Raw genomic sequence first — 18,946 nt, 5'->3', positions numbered from 1 at the left:
ACTCCAGGTATACCAAAACCAGGGGTTTCAAACGTTTTAATGCAGACCTCCGAACGTGAGCTATAATATTATATTATATTGTAATATTATAAAGACTAGATCGCAAACATTTTTATTATATCATTTCAAGTTCTGTAAATGTGTTCAAAATTGTGCATTTGATTAATTTTTGATTTATTAAAACTATCAGATGAAGACTTGTAGTGCACAAATAACTTCCTTTTTTGTCTATTTAGGAGCTAGACAGCCGTTGGTCACCATTCACTTATATGGAAAACTGCAGCATGAACATTCTGCTAAACATCTTTTATTTTGTGTTCATGCAGGTTTGGAACATCATGAGAGTAAATGATGACAGAATTACACACAGATGCACACCATGTGATATGTGTAGAAGATCTCAGCTCTTTTATCCTCCATCTCGCCGCGTTCACATCTCTCTGTTCATCTCGTCACCCCGCAGTGAGCAGTTTTCCCTCTTTGTTTCCACAAAACCCCCTGCTAGGTCTGAGGGCGGCTTCTCTCTCTGTCTATTAATGGTTTAATGCTGGAGAGAAACTTCAGGTCAGCAGATCTTAAAGAGTTGGATAAATGATGGTTTAAAGCTGGAGGGGCACGCATAAATCCAGCAGACATGTCTGCTTTGGACAATGGAGACACAGACATCAAGAGAAACACTGAACAGAGCCGTATGGCACAGAGCAATCTATTCCTTCATCTTTGAAATGGACCAAGAAACACTGTCGGTCCTAAAGAGCAAGATTTACACACTGTAAAATGAAAGACATCAATTTCTGCCCTGGAGAGCAGCAGAACAGGACAGAAATGCTGGAATCGACACACATACACACTAACGAGTGTGCATGTGAAACACACCGAGGGCCGTCGAGGGGAATCTTGATGTAATCCACCAATTTGATTCAGAGAAGCTCATCTGGTTGATAATCGGCATGCTTCTGTCAATCACACGCTCCCAAATCAAAAATCAATTTCATTCAAGCACTCTTTATCATGCCTGTTTAACACGCATTATTACCATATTACCCTAGGCCAACAACGAGAGCTTGAGTGGGTAAGTACACCTGAGAAAGCAGCCGAAGAAAAGACATTGTAATCTGAATTTACTAAACAACAAAACCCTGAGGACACAAAGAAGCTTGGTGGATTCGAGCATTAAAATACGAAAGGTCATGCGACACCATGAACCATGATTAAATTTAATATGAAGTACAGCCTTATTGCATATAACTCAGTAAATGATTTTTACTTATTGCATATAACTTTGTAAATAAAACATAATACAACATTGGCACACTGTGTGTGTGACAATAATTTAAAATCTTGTTCTCATTAGTGACAGACAATAAAAATGTATCCATAAGCGCTTTCAACACGTATTTGCTGCACATAACAATGAATAAATCATGTATCATGATTTCGTAATGAGTCAGTCAAAATGATTCATATAACAGTCCCCAACTCAGTAGTTTGTTTGCGATTAGCGGTTCACATTGTTCAGAGCTGCTACTGAATTCACAAGTAACTGCCCTCACTGAATCGATTCAAAACAATACCGTAATATATACTTTAGGTGTTTATATGACAATGTGTAATTAGAGATGCATGTTTTTGCTGAAATAAATAGTCACAGCATAAATAAATAAATACACTTTCAGTAACACTTTAGTATAAGGGCCAATTCTCACTATTAACTACTTGCTTATTAGCATGCCTATTATTAACATATTTGCTATTTATTAGTACTTCTAAAGCACATATTCTGCATGATCATATTCTACATCCCTAATGCTATCAAATACCTAAACTTAACCTTACTAACTATTAATAAGCAACAAATTAGGAGTTTATTGAGGCAAATGTCATACAGTAGTTAATGGTTTGTTAATGGCGAGAATTAGACCTTAAAATAAAGTGTGACCAAATTTTCAAACTATTGAAAACAAATCAACTACAAAACTGTCCTTGTTTGTGTAACTTAAATCATAGTATATACACAAAAAACTATTTATAAATAGCATGCAGCATTATAGGGGTCATCGGATGCCCTTTTTCCATAAGTTGATATGATTCTTTAGGGTCTTAATGAAAAGCCTGTAACATAGTTTGGTTAAAATTTCTCAACGGTAGTGTAAAACAACACCGTTTTTACCCTGTCAAAAACAGCTCTGTCTACAGCAAGCTGTTTTCTTGCATGTCGCTTTAAATGCAAATGAGCTCTGCTCGCCCCGCCCCTCTCTTCCCAGCCGCTCTCTGAGAGACGGTAAACTTTAGCCGCATGCATCTAACTAGCACGTTATTAGGAAAGGCGATTTGCAAAGATTCGTTAAAAAAAAACTTATACTACTCACTTCTTCTGCAGGTGAAGCTGGATCACGAATGATTCACATGAATACACGCATTTAGGCAGATCAGGGGCACATGTGACGTCACACAGACAGGCATCTGAGATCGGCTCGATTTGAGAAAGGGGTAATGATTTTAGTGGATTAAAAAAAAGTTTTTTTAATTTTTTATAAATTATAGGGTGGTTGTGTACATGCACTGCCAACACACATTTATGTTCAAACAACATGTAGAAGTGCATTTCGCATCCGATGACCCCTTTAATTTTTGTCTATAAGAATCTTTGAACTCAACTAACTGAAACACTTCAGAACAACCATGTTTTCACCAATTATAGAGTGCTTCTATAATTAAAAAAAAACAAAACAACAACATTAATTTGCTTCTTAAATGTTTAATTTAGGAGTCAACGACTCCCTCGTCAGCTTCTCTATAACCCAATTGTTGCTGAATACTCCATTTCACTTCATCAGATTACCAAATAAAAAGGGTTGTGTTACATGCTGATTTAATAGGATTTCGTGCAGCAATTTACACAGCAGTTAGATTAACAGGTGTTTAACTGCTAAGCATGTATTTTAGCATGTCTGGAACGCTGTGTTGACCAATCAGCATCAGACCTAAACTATCCATCTTATAAAGCAGCATTAAATCTGTACGTGTCACATGGAATCATTCAATCATTTACATCAGAAGAGACAAAGTGCGGCCTTATTACCCTAACCTGCTGATGAAACATGACCCGCATCAAGCAGGCAAGAAAGACAAGCAATCGTGAAGACGACAGCGAGGCCACGGATACCCATAATGGACACATCCATGTTTGGACGAGGAGAGGAAAGAAGCGGATCTATCAATTTCCCACAACTATCCCCTTGAGTAATTTTGCGGCGAGCTTCGGCGCTCTAATTGGTGGACATTTTCAGAAATTAAATTTGACAACAAAAGATAGCCGGCAATGACAGGCCGGCTCCCAGGCTCCCTAACCAGAAGTGACGGCACTTTTTATATGCCATCTGCAATTGAAGAAATAATTAGAAGTATTTTGGCTGGTGTAACATTATTTGGACAGGCCATCAACGTTCGCCGACCCCTCCTGCGTCTTCTCGTTCGCAGGTGAAGCTCAATTTGTGCCTGGACCATTTCATTAAAACACCAGTCACACCGACTCAGCCTTTGTACGGCAGACAGAGTGCATTCTGGGTAGGCAAATCTGTGTCTAAGAGTAAGGCGGTAATCAAGTCTTCTATCCTCAATTCCCTCAACCCTCAATTCTAAAATTGTGCACCTCCAAAAAGGTCTAAAAAAGAAAGAAAATAAAGCATTTCCCTTTCAGTTCAATCAAGCTGAGATGGAATAATGAGGTGAATATAATTTAAACCAATCTGCGGTTTCTGCTTTTTAGAAATAAGCTTTCACATCCCCCTGTTTCCAAAAACAGAACGGCACAGTATGCAGCGGCATGACTTGTTGCTAAGCTACAAGATGCATCTAGAAGAAACCGCTAAGTGAATGCTTTGTGCGAGCGCACACACGTGTGCGTTTGAGTGTGCCTGCTTTTATTCTTGTATGTGCTTCAATGGGAGAGTGATGTGGAATTGCTTTTCTTCAATGAGTGACAGGCAGGAAGTTCTTGAACAAATATGAGAGGAGGAAATGCAGAATGAAAAAGGGGAAAACAGAATGAGGGAAGTGCATTGAGAGGAAGAGAAAAGCTCAGGGACGGAACGCACGAGTAGCACTTGTCCGGTTCTCCAGATTAGGCCAGATGAATCATAAGGACTCCGAGAACCCAACAAACCAGAAGAAGCTTCCTCTATATGCTTTTCTTTTCAGTCTTTCAAAGCCTATTCACACAAAGTCTGAACTCTCAGGCACAAAAAATGCACAAAAAGATTTCCAAAGGAACAATGAACCTCTGAGCTTGTTATACAGTGTAGTTTTATTTGGAGGTTTTCCTTGTTTGAATGCTGAATGCTGATCAGTTCATTCAGGTATCCAACATTGTCAGCAAAACAGGAAGTTACCAACAGAGACAGGTAACAAAATAAAAAAATATAATAAAATAAAAATGGTTTTCATTACTGAAATTCCTGCAAACGTCTTTTTTGGAAGCCAAGCTTTTCAGATTAAAAAAAAAAAAATCATTGGATGTACATATCTTTGCTGCAAACATTTTTTTTTAAATATATTTTTTATTGCCAAGTTGTTCAGTTACACAAGACTTGTTTTGAGGCTAAATCAAGACTTTTATTGATTTATTCAGATATCAAACATTTTTCAGAAAATGGAAATTCAACATCGGAGGTTCTGTGATCAGTTTTGTGGGATCAGCTAGACCTGCAGAATATCCATCATAACAGATACATTACATTTACCAAGCTAAAATCCTCTCTTTTAATTTGCATTGTCTGAATTCAATAAAACAGTGGCACAACAAAAATAACAAAATAAATAAACAAATTAAATAAAAATGCTAAAATTGAGAATTTCTATATGAAAAAAAAATGTAAGTACATACAATAAATTCATAGAAATACTTTATACAATTTTATGATTTTTTTTTATTTTTAAATTTATATTATATGTAGGTATAAATTGAATATATAATATTTAAATATTTATAATTTACAAAACTATTATTATATAACATGTATTAATTATAATATTTACTTATATTTAAAAATGACATTTCAATAAAACATTGAAGCCTTTTTTAGACCGACAGTTGGATGACTGGTCAACCATCTTGCCCATTTCTAACACAGTTACCTACATTTCTTTCAGACACATTGAAAACACATTAAACCCTCATTGCAGGAGGGATGGTGAATAAGAGAGACAGAGAAGCGGTGTCAGGCCAGGGAAGGGTTCGCAGATACGGGGAGACACTTAAGGGAGCGGGCTGGCACTCTTTAAAAGCAGCCGAACGCGCCTGCAGCTCTCATTCAGCTCAGCAGAATGGCTGATTAATTAACGGGCAGAAAAGCACTCCAGCACTCACACAACCAACACTAAAAGCTTTTCTTTCTCCATCTAGTGATTTCTATAATTATTTTGATGGCGAGGCTGCGCTCCAGGCCTCAAGAAAGCAGGCAAGGAGGAGGTGGAGGGAACATGCGGAGAGACGAGGAGGAGAAAGCCCTAACTGTGTTTTTTTATATAGGCCAAATCTTTCAGTGAGGTATCTGGGCACAATGGCTGCTGATGGGGGACTTGAGTGGACATCGGTAACCCGTGGTGTAGCACTTGATGAGTTTGTGCCGTGTTTTGGACTGACCCTGGCGGGGTTACATTGAGGATTGGAGGACTGTTTGCTTAGTGCAGTGTGGGGGCTATTGTTCTCGAGCACATCCAGGACACGGCATTCATACGGCGAGCTAGAGCACCGAGTGGAGAGCGGGCAACCTTGTGGACCCCTTCCTCCTCTTACCAAACCGATTCCCCACTTTTTCCTCATATGTTTGTCTCTAAAAGTGTTTTTGGAGATGTGGAAGCAAAGGTTGGCAATCTGCAGCTCTCCATTGGTCTCTAAAGAACTGAGTTGCCCCTGTGCAGATAAGCGAGCCACCTGTCTCCCTCATCCCTCTCCACCACTGGAGGGAACAATGATTATTTTTTAATTGGAGCGGAGCAGAGCTCTGGAGAGTCTGGTTGTTATAGTAACTTTCCACGCTGAGTGCAGTGGGCCTCTTCAGGGCTGAAGGAGCAGCTCGCTGCGGGCCCTTCTTCTCACAACCAATGCCAAATAGCTCCTTGCTCGCTTCTCTCTCATGAGGAGAACCTCAAGAGCCCCTCACTCTTTTCTCTCACCACATTCCCCACGTCCTTCACCTGCCTGCCTCTCCACCGCTCCAGAGCGCTCAGATGAAAGGAGGAATGGAGAGGGGAAAAGAAAGTTTCTCTGGTATTGGTTGTTTGGATGATAAGATTTAGGTTTCAATTGCTCAAATCACTTGCATTGGCATGAGTCACACTATCTTTCACATAATTTGATTGGTATTGTTTTTGTACTCATTTATACAAAAACACAATGCTGTTCAAACGTTTGTGGTCAGAAAAAATCTGCATTTATTTGATCAAAATGAAGTGAAAACTGTAATATTGTGAAATATTATTTCAATTTTTTTTTTTTTCCTGTAGTGACAAATCATTTTTGCCAGTCATTCTAATATGCTGATTTGCTGCTCAGTAACTCTTATCATTATGGAGTTGTGCTGCTTGTTATTTTTCTGAAAACCATGTTTTTCAGGATACTTTGAACAATAGAAAATTTTTAAGAGCTTTGAGTTTCTTAATTAAAATTCATTTTGATATTTGATATGATCATTTTAGGGCATAAAGTCAAAAGTGTCAGAGTGAAACAACTGTTCTGATATTATAATAAAGAAAAAAAAAAAATCACTGGTTGTGTCCACAACAAAGTCATGTGGTATATGCAAATATACTTGACGGTGAAAACACATGCCAATTTATAAAATAAAAACTTTTATTAAACTTTGAATACAAATCATTCCTAAAATATTGGTGGATGTGGTTTAAACTAGATTTTTTAAAGGTTTTGTTAAATCATGCACACTCTTCTGTGTCACTGACTCTTAAACCATGCATTGCACAGTTCTTTATTAGGTTACCACTACTGGAGAGTAGCTCAGTTTTATTTACTCACCAAAGAAATTTTAATTGCTTTTGGCACTCATTGAGTGTTCATTAAAATACCCAATAGAGGAGTATCGCTTTAGGAGTTTAGATTTCCCGATTTAAAACTCAGCTTCAAAATGTCTATATTGAGTGTAATTGCATCTGAAAGATTTGCTATGAGTAGGTAGTACTGTGCTCTAGTCTTGCCTTCTGACAGACTAAATCAATTCACAGGTGAAATGTGTGCTTTAATGCTGATAGAAATGATGAAACTAAGATGTATTTCGCAGACATACTTCAATGCAAAGTCTGTCTAGGCCATGTATGGAAACAAAGTTGCAAAAACAGGTCATTAACACTTCCCATATTTGCATATCAATGCCATATACAGTTACGTTTTGTCTGCAAAGATGCCCTCATAACATTGAAAACCGGTCAAAACTCTGACTTCATTTCTACTGTTAATCACTCTCATGGTATGGACAAAAACACTGCAAAAAATGATTTTTCAAAGTTATACATAAATCAAAGATTTTTGGAGTACATTTTACAAAACAATTAAAAAATAAAACTTTCTGTTTTCTACTTCAAAATTAAATGCTTAATTCAGTGTGTTACTTGCTGGTTCTTTGTAGTTATTTGTGAAGTTTACTAGCAATTTCTGAGTGGAATTTGTTTTTAAAGTAAATCCTACAACATTTGATTCAGTGCAGTTGAAACATTCTTCAAAATATCTTCTTTCGTGTTCTGCAGAAGAAATGAACAACATGAGAGTAGGGCTGGGAAGTATGACTGTATAAACTGCGACGACGGTATAAAGAGTCTATTGTTAGAGATTTTGCTATTGTTTATTTCACGGTATGTAAATATATTCACATAGCACTGTACTACATAAGAGTGAGTAAAAGTGACAATATGTACAAATTCTGGGTGAACTACACGGGTCGAAAGAGGATGAAAATGGTCACGAGAAGCACTTTGTCTTGTATTAGTGGACATGCTAATTTTTACATTAAAAATGCAGATGCACAGAATCCTGTTGAACTTCACTACTGACCATATAATCCACTACACACAGTGAAAGACACTTTTTATGACAGCAGTGGGCAGCAGGGTGTGTGTTAAACTGCCTGTCTGTCTAAATAACCGAGCCGCTTTAATGACTCTCAGAGGACGCTTTTAAATCAGACACCGGCCATACAACAGAGCAACTCTCCCGTTTAACAAACTCTTCATATGACACGAGAGCACGCTCACGCTGACACCAGAGTCACTGATGCTATTCTCATTCACATCCTCAATTTACCCATCAGCAGCCTATCAGCATGAATTTACTCAAAATACTCCCCTTATGCAGGGCAGATATGAATATGCAGCGGCATTCAAACCCCCTGGCAGAGAGTGAAAAGCTAAAGGTGAGGAAATGAACCAGATTATTAATCAAAAACTGAGGCTGTTGGAGATGCCTGGCCACAGAGTCAGACAAAGTGTCATACAGTGAAGCATATGACAAAGACACATCCTTAATGAGCCGAGTTATAGCTGATATGTCTCCGTGTGGCAGACATCTTTCCCTTCACGCAAATAAATGAGTTTCCTTCAGCCAGCTACGGTGTCTGACCAACAACTGACCCCTCATGCTGAGACCTTCCTGTTCCGAATGAAACTCTTGTGACCCAAATATCCACTCAGAAATTGCCACAGAGATGATGGGAACAAGACATTCAGGTATCTATAATGTACAGGAACATCTTAGTTACTTTTGCAGTACTTTTTTATATAAGAGAGAAGTTTTCACTTGGATTGGTCAGTCAAAACATAAAATGTCATCTGTGTTACTTATTTCAGGCAAGACACTACAGGTACTGCAGTCCGTAACTTTTTTTTGGTTAAAAATGATCCGAAATCAATATTTGAGCAAGTACATAACCAGCCAGCGTTCAAAACTATCGCCCGATTCACAACGGTTAGCTTATAATAATGTTTTCTAATTTGAGTGGTACGGTTAGGTTTTCACGGGAAATTCGAGCATGGTACTGCGTCATTACGTCACGTCTGTAAACATAAAGAAGTTGTCCTGGCTACTAGGCTATCACATGTGAGGATCCTGCAGGTGACGGATCGTTTAAAGCCTGTTTTGATGGCAGACTGTAATCCAGAAAGGATTATGCGTTTATGAAACACATGTGAATGAAATGAAATGAAATTATATTCCAGTTTTAAATGTACTTCTGATTACAGATAGCCTGGGATTAAACACGATTTGTTTTTTAAAGAAAACAAGTTCGAAGGGAGCATAATTTGCTTTTGGGGATAAAATAATTTCTTAACTCTTTCCCCGCCATTGACGAGATATCTCGTCAATTAAGAGACAACGCTTCTCCGCCAAAGACTTTTTCTCCGTTTATACGGCAATCCGTGTTCTAGGTGTATTATGGTAAGGAAAGCCCTAGCACATGTCCTGAATGAGTTACGGGTCTTCCGGGTCCGAATACAAGACGATCGGCATAAATGCAAGGATCAGAGAAAATGTAGATCATATATGTAGATCATGTTTTGACCATTTTGAATCTGATCGGGACGAAGTAATCAGTGAGGGAGATCTTTTACAGACACAGAAACATCTCTAGTTGTGTCGTGGATAGACCAATAACCCGTCGATCTGAATGAGTGCGCTTACGTGATCTATCTATCTATCTATCTATCTATCTATCTATCTATATATGTGTGTATGTATGTGTGTGTGTGTACAGTATACGTATGTATATGTATGTATGTAGCCTATATGTGTGTGTGTGTGTATAAACATATGTCTGTATGTGATATAATTCATATAATTATTTACAGGTGAAAGAATATGACATTTGAATGTATTTTGCTTGAAAATGCACTACTTTGATAAAAATGCATTTTTCTCAGTTTTTTGTCCAAAATGTTGTATTTCTGATGAAACCTACGTGCATTATTATTATTTTTTGTTTAAAAGCAGAGGCTCGGTTCTTTATTGTGATATATAATATTTTCATATATTCATAGCATAAAATATTCTGATGGCCATCAAATTTAGGTGAAAATCATCAAAAATTATTTGTTTTATTATAAAGTTTTATTCTCTATATTCTTAAAGTGTTTACAGAGAGGCTTGTTCATTTATCATCTGCCTGATTTTCATACATTTTATTTCTATACAAAGAGATATCAAAAACCCCCTCTGTAAAACTTTTGACTCTAATGTCAACAAAATGAAACTGGCTAATTCCAACATTTTAGTTTGTGGTCTGGAAATGTATGAAAATCTGTGCATATTCAATTAGACAATACCATATTTGCATATTTAAACATAACATTTCAGAAATCTTGTAATACAAAAAATGTGTTCAATTCTTAATGTAATCAATCAGCTGGGGAAATATGGTGACATCTACATCTTATTTATTTATTTTTTCTCACCCTATTCATCTGGGGTGTCTTGCCTTAAAAATGCAGTTCTTGATTTAAATTTCAAGGCTAATGCATTACTTCACCATAGGTGGAGGCACATGAAATATATATTGATATATTTCTGATGCTCAATCAAAAGAACAGAATTACAGCATAGCTGTGTCAGAGCTGCAGACTGTCCAGCAAGAATGAGATAATCAATATTAGAGCAGCTCCTCTGGGTTTACAGCTGTGACTCTGTGTCTTAAAGTTATGAGAATTACAAGCCATGGCGAGGAAGAACGTGTTATTAAAGTGTGTTATTAGGCGTTATTGGCTTCTTTACGGTTTCCAAGCAACGTGCTGTATTAATATAGCATTCAGTTGACATGCATCACAGGTGTGTGTCTATCAGCCGTTATGCAACAGCTTCAAATATGACTCATTCAAACAAAATTGATTAGTTTTACCTCTCCGAGTCCTTAGTTTTAAAAAGTAATAGTACAGAACAGGCTGTTTTTGCACTTATGCCAAGCCAATTGCCAATTTTTATAGTACACTACCTTTCAAAAGTTTTGGGTCTTCTAATATAATTAATGTGAATAATTCAAAATGCATAATTCATTCTAATCGAAGATCATTATAACCCACTAGTAATGACTCAAGCGTTACCAAATCCATTGGATGGAATTATGATCCAGAACCTTAAAAACACCTCAAAAGCTCACAGTACAATGACTTCTATCATTACTAGGGTACTGTACCGACAGGTACTGATCCAAATGATTGGATGAGAAGGATGAGAAGGATGCAGTAACGTTTGAGTCATTACTATCCAATACTTTACAAAACCCTCAAAAGCTTGCAATGATTTCAACTACAACTAGAGAGTTATCATGTCATTCACTTTCGATACTTCCATATAATTATCCAAATAATTACTAATTCCTTCTGAGGGATTTGGTAATGCTTGAGTCATTATTAGTAGGTTATAAGACCTTCACTTTAGAATTAATTATACATTGTGCATTATTGTGAACTACATTGTGTAGTTCTTAGTAGTTCTCTGGGAGGTATGAAAAACAGATAATAGTGAACTACCACTTTCAACAGAGTGCTATTACTTACTAATTCATTAATCAGAGTTTCTTGTTACTTAATAGTAGTTACTAGAGTGCTACAGTAACATTATAAATGTCTTCACTGTCACTTTTCGATAAATTTCTTTCTTTCTTCCTCAATAAAAGTGTTAATTTCCTTTAAAAAAAAAAAAAGAAAACATAAAAACCCTTTAAAATCTTATTGACACCAAGCTTTTGAACAAAACTACTACATTCACTGGATTACCAAAAATAAACATTACAATGTGGTTATTTGTTACAAAAACATTGTGGCATTTCAAATATAACTAAGATCTTGGCCATACCACCTACCCCTTACACCACCTGACACTCAACTGATCAGAACTGCCAATGCATCAATGCTCTTCAGACACTGGGTAAACATGAGGACTGAGAAAAAACATAAAAGAACCCTGTACAATTTATACTCTAATCCATCAGAAATCCATTCAATCCCAATAAAATCTACTCATAGAATGCAACACAGATATAGGCTCATGGCGTTGGATATCATTCACACAGAAAAATAAAGGGTTTAAAACTCTACATTTGTGGGTACAACAGCTTGTCCTTGGAGCAGTACCCTTAAAAGGACATATTTGTACCTTTTTTTTTTTACCCCTAATAATAGGTACATATTAGTAACTTCGAGAAGTAATACATACCCTTAAGGTACTAATATGTACCTATTAGGGGTAATATATGTCCTAATATATGTGCCTAATATATCCTTTTAAGGGTACTGCTCAAGGGACAAGCTATTGTACCCAAAAAGGTACAATTTTAAACCCTTATTTTCTGTGTGTTCTACCTGACCAACAATATGTGACCACAAAACCAGTCTTAAGTCGCTGGGGTATATTTGTAGCAATAGCCAAAAATACATTGTATGGGTCAAAATTATCCATTTTTATTTTATGCCAAAAATCATTAGGATATTAAGTTAAGATCATGTTCCATGAAAATATTTAGTGAATTTCCTACCGGAAATATATCAAAACTTAACTTTTGATCAGTAATATGCATAGCTAAGAACTTCATTTAGACAACTTTAAAGGTGATTTTCTCAATACAAATCTCAATTTTGAAAAATTGACACTTATGACTGGTTTTGTGGTCCAGGGTCACATATGATCATTATGCTGCAAACCTTTACTTGTAGCAGACATAGACCTAAAGACTATCCCAGCTAAAAATAAATAAATATTATAAAGCAGGTTAGCCAGTCTTATTTGGTCTCAGCCTGGTCATGCTGGTTTGTTGCTTGGTTTTAGCCGGATTATGGGCCCTTTTCAGGATTTTGGCCAGACTGAGAAACCAGCAGAACTGGTTTAAGAAAGTTTTTCAGCAGGGATATTTGAATATATGCATATTTACCTGTCTGCAGCAGGAGGTGGAGGGCTTCGCTGTTTGTTGACTTTGGCGTACAGGCCGTCCAGAGGGTCTTCTGCGGATGGCTCTCTGCTGTGGGACAGTGGGGGTGGGGGTCTCTGCGGGGAGGGGCTGCGGTTCCTGTAGCGTGGCTGGGAAGGTGATCCGCGCTCCCTGAAGTTGTTGATGCGGGCGTAGTTGGGGTCCAGGTCATCATCCTCCACGTCAGGTGGGGAGAAGCGGTCCCGGACCTGGCGTTCCCTCAATTCCTGGTGCTTGGCCTCAATTCTGTAACACAGAAAAGCTGATGTTAACCTGCCTTGCTTTAATGATTATTATAATTTAGGCTGTTTGTTCAAAAGTGTGGAATTAAGATTTTTTTAAATGTTTTTGAAGTAAGTCTCTTATGCTCAGCAAGGCTCCATTTATTTGATTTAAAATACAGTAAAACAGTAAAATTGTAAAATATTATTGCAATTTCAAACTCTTTTCTATTTTGATATATTTTAGAATGTGATTTATTCCTGTAATGGCAAAGCTGAATTTTCCTCAGTGTCACGCAATCCTTCATAATCCTTCCAATATATTGATAATAATATTTCAGAATATTACTTTTTTTTACTGTATTTTTTTTATCAAATAAGCTCAGCCTTGTTGAGCATAAGAGGCTCCTTTTAACAACATTCAGAAATAATTATTCCAAACATTTGGACGGTAGTGTATGGTCTGAAATTTCAACTGAGTCATTGAGCAAATCACACAAGCAAGGAGAATGCAACTGCAAGAACTTGAACTTGAATCGTATTTACATTTTCAAGGTCGACTCCAAAAATACAATAAACTAGAAAGGTCAAGAAAGAGCTTTCGGACACATCCAGCTGATCTTCTCTCTCCCTCTTTCCTTTTCTGTCTCTCTCAGGAGCTACAACAGGCTCAGTCAATAAAGTCTCTCTCTGAACAAATGCCACTCTGGAGCATATGGAGGAGAACAGCATGGCTCCAGCTCACACTTCACACGCTTCCAAGTCCAAATAAGCCTCGGCAAACACCACACAAAATAATGACTGCAAAAACATCCCTACATCTCAGCTAAATATATCCTTTTCTCCTGTCTTCTGGCAGAATATACATGACACACCGAGAGACAGAGATAGAGAGAGGAAGAGGAATCCTATGCAGCGTGGCATCTCAGTAATGGACCACAAAAAGCTGTCAGTCCTACAGAGTGAATGAGATGGAAAGGAACACAAAATAAGAGATCTAATCCTGTGTGTAATACAACGAGTCATCTAAAACCCTGTGTGTCATACATGACAGTAATGAGCTATACCTTTGTTCCATACGGCAGGTAATGTTTTTTCCCAGATTACTTTTGAGTTTCCTTATGAAATCTACTTCAGCTAGTAACTAACTGATCAACTCATGCTGTTTGGAAATGATTTGGTGTCCTCACAAATGACGGCAAAAACAACAGGCTAAAAGACCTCTCAACTATATTCTGCTAACTTCACCACTAATCAATGCTATCTTTACATCAGTGAAACATAAAATAATGTACAGTCATCCAATCGTTATCACAAAATGAACTGACAGGGTGATCGGGACATTATAAGAGTCTTATATCATCCTGATGGGATTTGCTTCAACTGAAATTATGTGCAAAAAAGAAACTATAGAAATAATGTATGAAATCAACTGCTTGGGACAATGGTCAATTGTACAGTTTAGCAGTCATAATTCACTTATATTTATGCATTTTGCAACAGCTTCAAGTCTAAAAAGTGCATCTAATCCTTAAAGTGCCCCTATTATGGATTTTTGAAAATTACCGTTCATGCAGTGTGTAACACAGCTCTAAGTGAATGAAAACATCCTGCAAAGTTTTAAATCTGAAAGTGCACCGTGTATAAAGTTACTATTTCTCAAAAGAAAGAGTCAACTCTGAATCATTGAAACAAGTCTTTTTTAAAACGAATCCCAAGCTCTTTCATGTTGATGTCAACATGAAACATTAGCATATTGCCCACCCACTTGTTGCACGCGCAGACCTGGGAAAACTTGATTTTTGCATTGGTCTGAATGAAAATGCTAATTAATTTTTTGCCACTAGGAGCCGCTTTTGGAGCATTAAAAATAGCTGTTTCTAATCGGACCAATCACTGCAGATTAGCTTCACGCGAAGGAGGGGTTTGGAAAAATGAATCGTTGAGCAAATAAGGTAAAAATAAATACATATTATAAGAAAATGAAAGTGGTTTTTGACCTTGTATGCATGTCAACCTATGGAAGCCCGTTTCCGCCACTAAATAAAAAAAAATAAAAAAGGTAATTGCGACTTTTTATCTCACAATTCTGACTTTTTTTCTCAGAATTGCGAGTTAAGTCAGAATTGTGAGAAATAAACTCGCAATTCTGAGAACATAGTCTTTTTTCCCCCCTCAAAATTGGACTTTATAACTCGCAATTGCGAGTTTATATCTCACAATTCTGATAAAAAAGTCAGAATTGCGAGTTTATATCTCGCAATTCTGTGAAAAAAAAAGTCAAAATTGTGAGATAAAAAGTCACAATAACCTTTTTTTATTTTTTATTCAGTGGCAGAAACGGACTTCCATATCAACCTGTTGTTGGGGACTCCCAAAACCAAAATATGAACCTTTCATAACCCATAATGGTTATGGGTTATGCACTTTAACTATTTTGAAAACCAGCCTTTAAAAAATTGCTTGTAAACCTTTCTTTATGCTATATTATCACCAAATCTTGGATTTAATCATTTTGTCAACTTGTTTTCTTTCAGTTAGGATGGATTTTGTATTTCTTTTTAGAACTGATTGGTTGTGAGCCTCATTGATCTGAGCTCATTTCTTGAATAAAAAAAATAAAAAAAATAACCCAATTCATTCTTTGAGGATAATTTTGGCAACGTTCACTCAAAAACTGAGGTGCATGAGCTCAGATTAATGAGGCATATAATAATACAGCATAACCAGAAATGTAAAATACATTTTTAAATGACCTGCTATTTTTGACCAGGAACACCTCAAGTGTAAAAAGGGGGGGAAACTGGTAATACTTCTTGTTATACCCTGTGAGCAAAGTCAGCAAGTTTTAATCTAATGTGATAACGTTAATTAGCATTTTCATAAAAAAAAAAAAAAAAAGGAAATCCTCTCCGGATCAAAATGTTTGTACATAAATGTATCAAATTTCTTTGAAACTGTAAACAGTCAGGCTAATGAACTATATTACTCAAAGAATTGTTGATTGCTATCATTATTATCAACAAATTAACTATTTATTGAGTGGGTTATAAGTCTTTGAAAACTGCAGTTCACAAATACTATTTGTTTTTGTGCAGTGTGTTTCAGATCATGCGCCCTTTCACAGGTTACTGGAGAGAAGTCGTCTATGGGATCATTTTTCCATCTAAAGTATTGCGGTCACGGATAAAAAAATAATAAGCATGAAACCAACATTTAAAAACGCAAGTGAAAATATATTGCACAAAATTTTAAAATGAAAGCAGATTTTTTCAGAATAGCAAACAATGGTCACGGATCGAAAGATAATAAGTGTAAATCAAAAATGTAATAACGCATTTTTAAAAATAAGCATAAATCTAAACTTTAAACATTTAAAATCATATTGCACAAAACTGAAATATTAATGCAAAATTATCCAACTTGCACACAAAATCATGTTTTCCTTGGTTATATTTCTGTTTTTTCTGCTCTCAGACATTTTCTGCTCATATTTTTATTTTTTGTATGCTTACGCTGTTTTTCCTTTCGCTCTTGTTTCCACATTCTGCGCTTGCTTTCCCAAATGTTGCGGTTAGAGTTTCATGTAGTTTCATGTATTTGACAATTCAGGCGCAAGGAGAACTGAGAGAACTGGGATCGCGCGGGTGCACGGCCGAGAGAGCGCTTCTGTTGTGTGTCATTCATCGTGATTCCGCCTATCCCATCTTAACCTACTGCAAGTTAAACGATAATGAATTGTGATTGGATAGTACTTTTGTTTTATGAGCTTGGTTACCTTTGATTAGGCTGTTCTCGTATGACAGAACACTACTACTTGCTCTGATCACCCAGTCGTAAAGCAATGTTAAAATACGGGACAAAACATGACTTTTTTTTCAAAATAAGTCAGGACACTAAAAATAGAGCTGAAATACGGGACTGTCCCGGGAAAAACGGGATGTCTGGTCACCATACCATAACTGACTTATAACACATATAACAGTGACTTTGAGAGACTGGTGAATATAGTGGCTGCTGCCTTTCGAGATGTGACCATAGGTGAATAAATATAGGCGAATATGATGGCGACGGGTCGCTAGGACGCTCATTTAACGTTAACGGATCGCCAGGTAGGCATACAGCAGTGACAGATGGACACATATAACAGTGTCCTGTATGGAAAGATGTTACTCCAGCTGACAGTAATCCATTTTCACCTGTACAAGTGAACGCTGAGCATCGCAGCTAATGAGGCGCACTAGAGTGACGACGTCACAGGCCCTCTTCGACTGATTGGCTAGAGGAGGAGCTGTCAATCAAGAACTAGTGGACCAATGATACTGATTTACATGAAACTGTAACCACAACATTTGGGAAAGCAAGAGCAGAATGTGGAAACAAGAGCGAAAGGAAATACAGTGTAAGCATACAAAAAATAAAAATATGAGCAGAAAATGTCTGAGAGCACAAAAACAGAGAAATATAAGCAAGGAAAACATGATTTTGTGTGAAAGTTGGATAATTTTGCATTAATGTTTCAGTTTTGTGCAATATGATTTTAAATGTGTTACCATTGTTTGCTATTCTGAAAAAATCTGCTTTCATTTTTAAATCTTGTGCAATATATTTTGACTTGCATTTTAAAATGTTGGTTTCATGCTTTTTTTTTTTTTATCCGTGACCACAATACTTTAGACGGAAAAATGATCTCATAGTCGTCCTCCTTTGAGCCTTGACTCCCAAATTTCTTTTACTTCCAGAGGGTATTACTTGCCACTGACTCCTATAAAACTCCATAAGAACAATCTCCACAGTTCAGTTGCCTACATAGGCAGCAATTTAAGGCATTATAGTCATGATTAAAACACAAAGGCACAAAGTTCCAAAAAGTTGGTAGCAATCCCATAATGCAATGTGCCAATTTTAATACATGTGTTTGGGGTCGGTGACTTATGAGGTTCCATCTCAGTTAGGATGCTGTCTATGTAGGCAATAGAAAGCAAGGCAGCTCACTAGGTTTTGAAAGTGATTCACTGTGGTGTTATAGTGTAATGACATCAATCCCACCTTTCTCTCTCTTCCTTCATCCTCTCCAACTCCTCCTCACTCAGAATTTCTGACGTCTGCTTCTGCGCATTCATTTTTGTCTCCATCTTGCTCTTCTCTTCTTTTTTCTTTCCAAATCTGAGAGAGAGAGAGGGGCATAGAAAGACATCACTGAGTGATCACTGTTTGCAAATGACGTTTATCTAGGAAAACAGGCTGAGTGACTGTCTAGTGTGTGTGTGTGTGTGTGTGTGTGTGTACTCTGGGGAGTTCCTAAATCGCTGTAGGGGCCAGAGCGTGTCAGTAGAGATGTTCTGTTAACATGCATCATTTCTGCACCAGTGATTGAGTCCTGCACCCGTCTCCATATTCTCTGCTCATAGAAGGTCATTTCTCATGTGTGCCTGTGTCTCAAATCTACTGCCGCCCAGCCGAGCAGCACAGCACGCGGCTTCAGCACAGTGTATCAATGTCAGAGCGAGCAGAGGCCATGGCCTCCAGCTACACGCGCACAAACACACACACACACACTCTCTGAGGAAATCACACCAGTGTCCTTTAGCAACTCACATCCGGCGCACACTCAAACACAGGGACGGGATCTGATCTAGATTATCTTCACATGAATCTCACACATCTGCACACAATGATCATGATATGAACATGTCTCTCATATACTCAGTAACAGTGAGGGAGTACATGAGCTGTACAGAGTCCTACACAGCACTGCAGGTGGCA

The 18,946-nt window shown here is 37.3% G+C and overlaps 1 protein-coding gene across 6 annotated transcripts in view; it reads right to left on the bottom strand.

Moving 5' to 3' along the window:
• pard3bb (par-3 family cell polarity regulator beta b) overlaps positions 1-18,946 on the bottom strand; it is a 332,607-nt gene that overhangs the window by 74,913 nt on the left and 238,748 nt on the right. For all 6 annotated transcript variants that reach the window (XR_009272746.1, XM_058786234.1, XM_058786238.1 and 3 more), the window contains exons 19-20: positions 18,230-18,346; positions 12,924-13,205 (exon numbers count right to left, since the gene is read on the bottom strand). Coding sequence is in view for 5 of the 6 variants with exons in the window: in XM_058786234.1 (XP_058642217.1) it covers positions 12,924-13,205; positions 18,230-18,346 (399 nt within the window). In the remaining variant the exon portion in view is untranslated. The remainder of the gene's footprint in view (positions 1-12,923; positions 13,206-18,229; positions 18,347-18,946) is intronic.

This window comes from Onychostoma macrolepis, chromosome 09, assembly GCF_012432095.1.
Source record: "Onychostoma macrolepis isolate SWU-2019 chromosome 09, ASM1243209v1, whole genome shotgun sequence".
NCBI classification, from domain to species: domain Eukaryota; kingdom Metazoa; phylum Chordata; class Actinopteri; order Cypriniformes; family Cyprinidae; genus Onychostoma; species Onychostoma macrolepis.
Note: the sequence above shows the minus strand (reverse complement) of the source record. Positions and strands in the feature narration are given on the sequence as shown.